Here is a 5,000-nt window from a genome sequence, read left to right as displayed (position 1 = left end):
ACAGTCATTTATATGAACTGTACGATTAATCATTAGTTGTATAAATTATTACATCAGTGTGACATCAATAATTTGACCGCAAGGGAGGTTCCGTTAAAGGAGTTGAGAAGCAGGCAGGATCTACACCCTTTCTCCTGGCAAGAAGACAAAGACAAATGAAGACAAGACAAGTTTATAAAGAACACTTATATTTCGACCGACTTGTCTGTCTTCTTTAGGGTGAATGAAGAAAAACCATTATACACAAATTTCTACTATGCCATTGAAAAACGAAAGTGCACTGTGCGACTTCAACCGTAAATAACCGTAACAATTCATATAAGTAACATCTGCAGGTGCCAAAGGATAACACATGCGTGTGCCAAAGGATAGCATGCGAACGGAGAATGTATTAGTGACGCTTAAAATGAAAGGGAAATAAGTGTAAAAATAAGGGAAAATGGCAGACAAATTACCAAGTAAAGTATATAATAGGTAATTCTGTATTAGAAACAGAATTTTACTTTTGGCTACGTTCCCCTCTATTCTGGCCAGAATATATACATATAATTATATAATTATATAACTAACTGCAGACATTACTATTTTGGCCTTCTGGGCCTCATCAGTGCAGTGCTGATGTCTAGGATGGAGGTTAAGCTTATATAATATATTATTTTTCCTTGAGGTAAACAGATTTTCAAAGAGCGCTCAACTGTGTATAACTCTTCTTGATCAGTTCAGGACTTCAGCAGGGGTTTCAGTAGAAGCCAGTTACCAGTGGTATACCGCTGCCTGCTTTGCCTCTCACCGCTGGCTAGTTTGCCTTGATTTTCACTAAAAATGCTATCATGGACGGTTATTTCAGAAGTTATTGAAACTCCTGCTTCAGTTAGGACTAAATAGGACTTCAACATTAACAGTCGTTAATGTTACCTAATGAGTGTGGTCACCCTTTGGCCATACGAAACAAAGTTGTAGCGATAGAACAATGCATCACTCCTGAATTGATCAACAAGAATATATATAATATATACAAATTTATATTTTTTTTCACAAGAAATTGTAGACCAAACAAAGGAACACAGGAGAAAAGACAATTTTTAAATAACAACACCTACATGTATAATTATTTAGGTGGCAAACAGCTACATATACCTTCATCAGGGTGGATGACTGTTACACCCAACAGTAAAGAGGGGGAGGGATGCTCCTCTTTCTTAGGGGTTTAAATTTCGGATTTTGGTCTCACTTAAGGTGTTCTGGGCAAAACACAATCATATACAGCGGTGTAGGTCTCCTTTAGTGTTAGGCATGGAGAAATATAAAAGTGTTAATAAACACTTTCATGTTTCTTCACATTGGTGAAAGTACATGTATTAGATGAAAATGTCTTTTCCATCATTAAAAGTCACTGTATTTTTTATTTATCATTCTGTATACATTAATGTGGTCTCTTTTGGGGGTCAAAAAAAGCCTGGGCCACACACAGATTGGTCTCCTTTAGGGGTTTCATTTAAAGTTCGGTTGGATGATTTCAAAAATTCTGTTGACAGATTGCCTTCTATCTCTCATTGGCTGATCTAGTTGTGAAAGTGATGTGAATGGGATCTTTTTTTATTGGTTGTGAGCAAGACCAGTTCTCAGAGGGAAAAAGCATTCTTAATATCCAGATGAAAAGTGCATACAGTATTCCACTGTTTGAGTTTCTATTACATATAAACAAAAATGTAATTACAATATTATGCCTGTGAAACTCAACAGGAGTGGCAGATTGCAAGTACATTGTGTCATAACTTCCAGTTTGCCCTTCTCACATAACACATCCTGTGGAAGACATTTTTCAATCTTTGATATATTACTGCTAGTGTTATCTATTTCCATGCATGCAGAAAATGCATGTGTATGTGTAGGAGTATAGATAAGAAGGGAACAGGTGCTCTTATCTTGGTGTGTTTTGTGCTTTTTTCTTACTCTACTTCCAATATGGAACCCCCTAAGTTACTTAATGGTACAATGTATGTCTTGAACGAAGTTTGTCATTCATTTAGTTCCTAAGTTCTTTCTGGTACTTTTGTTAGAGGAAGAGTGGGAGTGAAGGGGAAAAGAAGGCGAAGACCTTAGCCATAAGTACAAAATATGTATTTGTGTTTTTAAATGCGGAACCTCCTAAAATTGTCAAATTTCTTGGCTAAAAGTTTCTGCTTATATCGCTAAAATGAAGATGTGTCAAAACGTAAGGAAAAATATGCATAGCTGTTAATACTATTCCACAAGTCCTTAAAGTAATCTACTTTGCCTGTGAAAGATGACTTCAGTTTGACTTCTTTTGGCATTTACCAGTACTTGGCCCCACAGCAAACCAATGGACCACTCATCAACCAATCCCTTGCACTGTTTATCCTGCCATTAGGTATCTACATCAGAATACGATCGGGTTGGGTGTGCTTTCACTAATACGAAGACATCCCTTGGAGTAAGAAAATACTGTTATCACTGAAAGGCTGAATCTTTGACATGTGTATAACCTACATGTATGGCTGCCAGACCTGGAGTTAAATTAAATTAACCAACATGTGGAAGAACAAGCTGAGATCTGAACAAAGGGCCATCTGGGCAAACTGATTCTGACTCTGTTTCACCTAGCTGTCTCTATCAACTGCTTGTTTCCTGCTTCTGACATTAACCCATTGACGCCTCAAACGCTCCCAGGACGCCTCTATAGCTAGTTGACAAGTAAAATCATGTGGCGTTAGACAGAATAAATCTGTCAAGTCTCATTCCGAGGAGTCAATGGGCTAATTAAAGTATGATCAAACCAAATGTGCAAATCTCAGTGATATATCAGTGATATAATTTCTGTTATTGAAATCATCATCCGAATTTGTTTACGTTACATGTACGTAATTAAACATTGATTGCATTTGACTACAGTGCAATTATTCAATACTTACATCATATGGCTGTGTGCTAACCATGTAAGCTTGCACCATTTTGGCATTTACAGAGTAGTTAAGCAATGTATAGATTTCTTGCATAAGGTTATTACCAACAATGTGTTTTCAATGATGTACTGATTGGGATCCTTTGAAGCCTTGTACTTGTACATTATGAAGCTGAAGTTGCTCTCATCCACCTTCTCAATAAGTTTTTGCATGTTCACTTTTTCTTGTGCATGACAGCCTTCCAGCAATCACAAATTCACGAAGTGTGCCAGCGGTGTGTGAAATGGATGGCCAATCGGGAGCTGCTTTGATTGAATGTGAAATTGCAGTCTAGTATTAAGCAAATTTACTACTGTGTAACTTCACTTTCTAATTAGGAAGATTTTTGCTGTTGTTCTAAACTAAAGAGAGAGGGTGTAAAGATTATCAGTCAAACGGAAAATGTTGTGAAAGAGATTACTAAGCATGTAATTAATTATTTTCAGTTTAAGTTGTTGATTAAAATTGTTGGTTGTTGTTTGCAAGGCTTGTTTGTTCACTGCTATCAGTTCAGAGGTGTTTGATCACTTTAAACTGTATACACTAAGGAAGATTAATTTTGTATGTTATGCAGAAGCATGATTATTTCCATAATACACTATATTGCTTTCTGGAGTTAGAAACGGGAGCTCCGCTTTTAGTCTTGGCTAAATCTATATATTACATACTGGGGGATCGGAGCTACTTAGATTTAACTTCACAGTGGCTCAGCAGATAAGGTTAACCTAAAAAAATGTTTTCTCCCTTCAACAGATGAAGCTGATGGACAAAGGAAAAGAAAAGGTGAAGGAGCAATTGAGAAACCAGCTAAACGAAAGTTAGGTAACGATGGATCTGACCATCTTGAGCCTGCAGATGCAACAGCAACTGCTTTAGAAAACCTTGCCCTCCAGAAGAGTCCAGGAGAACCACAGGAGGGATCCCTGGATATAGAAAGTGAAGGAAAACAGTCCTTCAGTGGCACAAGCTCTTCCAACAGCAGTCTAAAAGAGACCACTAATCAAAGTCCACCTGAAGGTAAACTTAGGCAAAATCGTCACACGGTTTGTAGCATTCTTGTATTAATTTTAGTAAATCTTACAATTTCTGCTTTATCATCTTCAACTGAATTGCACTCTGTAAGCTCATACATGGAGCTCAGAGAATAAGCTATTGAAATCGTCATCCGAATTTGTTTATGTTACATGTACATAATTAAACATTGATTGCATTTGACTACAGTACAATTATTCAATACTTATATTATATGGTTGTGTGCTAACCATGTAAGCTTGCACCATTTCTGTCATGTACTGACAGGAAATCGGAGAACACACACGAGGCAATATGGTGGATCACTACAAACACGTTTTTATTATATCTATGCATGCGCATGTCATAACTATATATGGTCAACGCACAGGAAGACCATAACATCTCCTCCACACAAAAAGAATGACCTGTAGTTTGTAACTGAGCCAACAACAAAAAAAAACAAAAATCGCAAGGAAACAAACTTCACCGACTAACATCGTCCGGTAACCTACAGTCTCTAAGGAAATCAGAAAAAAAAAGAAAACAATCGTTCAGAGATCGAGTTTCTTCGGTGCCCTGCGCACTCTCTGAGGGTTTCGCTGCTCACGGACCGTAGAACTGACTGGGGTCGCTTCAGGAGCTTTAAGTGTGGGAACAGAAACCATCTCCAGTTGATCTGCCTCGGGGGTCTCTGGAACTGTACCATTCACATTGGATGGAGTACTCAGTTGGATTGGCGCTGGTGCACTGGCCACTTGGGGTTGGCTGCCCTCAACAGTGTCAGTATCGGTGGCCTTAACTGCTGTTGGCTTCAACTGGTCAATATGTCGACGCCAAATAATCCCTGGTGCCACTTCCATCTCGTACATCAGCGGACCTGTCTTATTGACAATCAGCCCTGCACGCCACTTCAGATCCCCTCGATAATCACGTGACATCACTGAGTCACCAACCTCTAACTGACGACGCTGTCTACCCTTCTCATTCGCGGCCCTGATGCTCTGCTGGTGCTGTTGGTTAACC

At 38.6% G+C, this 5,000-nt stretch overlaps 1 protein-coding gene across 1 annotated transcript in view; it reads left to right on the top strand.

The window, feature by feature from the left end:
• Positions 1-5,000, top strand: part of LOC137992933 (E3 ubiquitin-protein ligase rnf213-alpha-like) — a 167,544-nt gene that overhangs the window by 7,766 nt on the left and 154,778 nt on the right. Inside the window, exon 3 of the mRNA XM_068838517.1 lies at positions 3,717-3,980. Within this exon, the coding sequence (XP_068694618.1) occupies positions 3,717-3,980 (264 nt within the window). The remainder of the gene's footprint in view (positions 1-3,716; positions 3,981-5,000) is intronic.

Source organism: Montipora foliosa, chromosome 2 (genome assembly GCF_036669935.1).
Source record: "Montipora foliosa isolate CH-2021 chromosome 2, ASM3666993v2, whole genome shotgun sequence".
NCBI classification, from domain to species: Eukaryota; Metazoa; Cnidaria; class Anthozoa; order Scleractinia; family Acroporidae; genus Montipora; species Montipora foliosa.
This window is presented reverse-complemented; position numbering and strand designations above follow the sequence as displayed.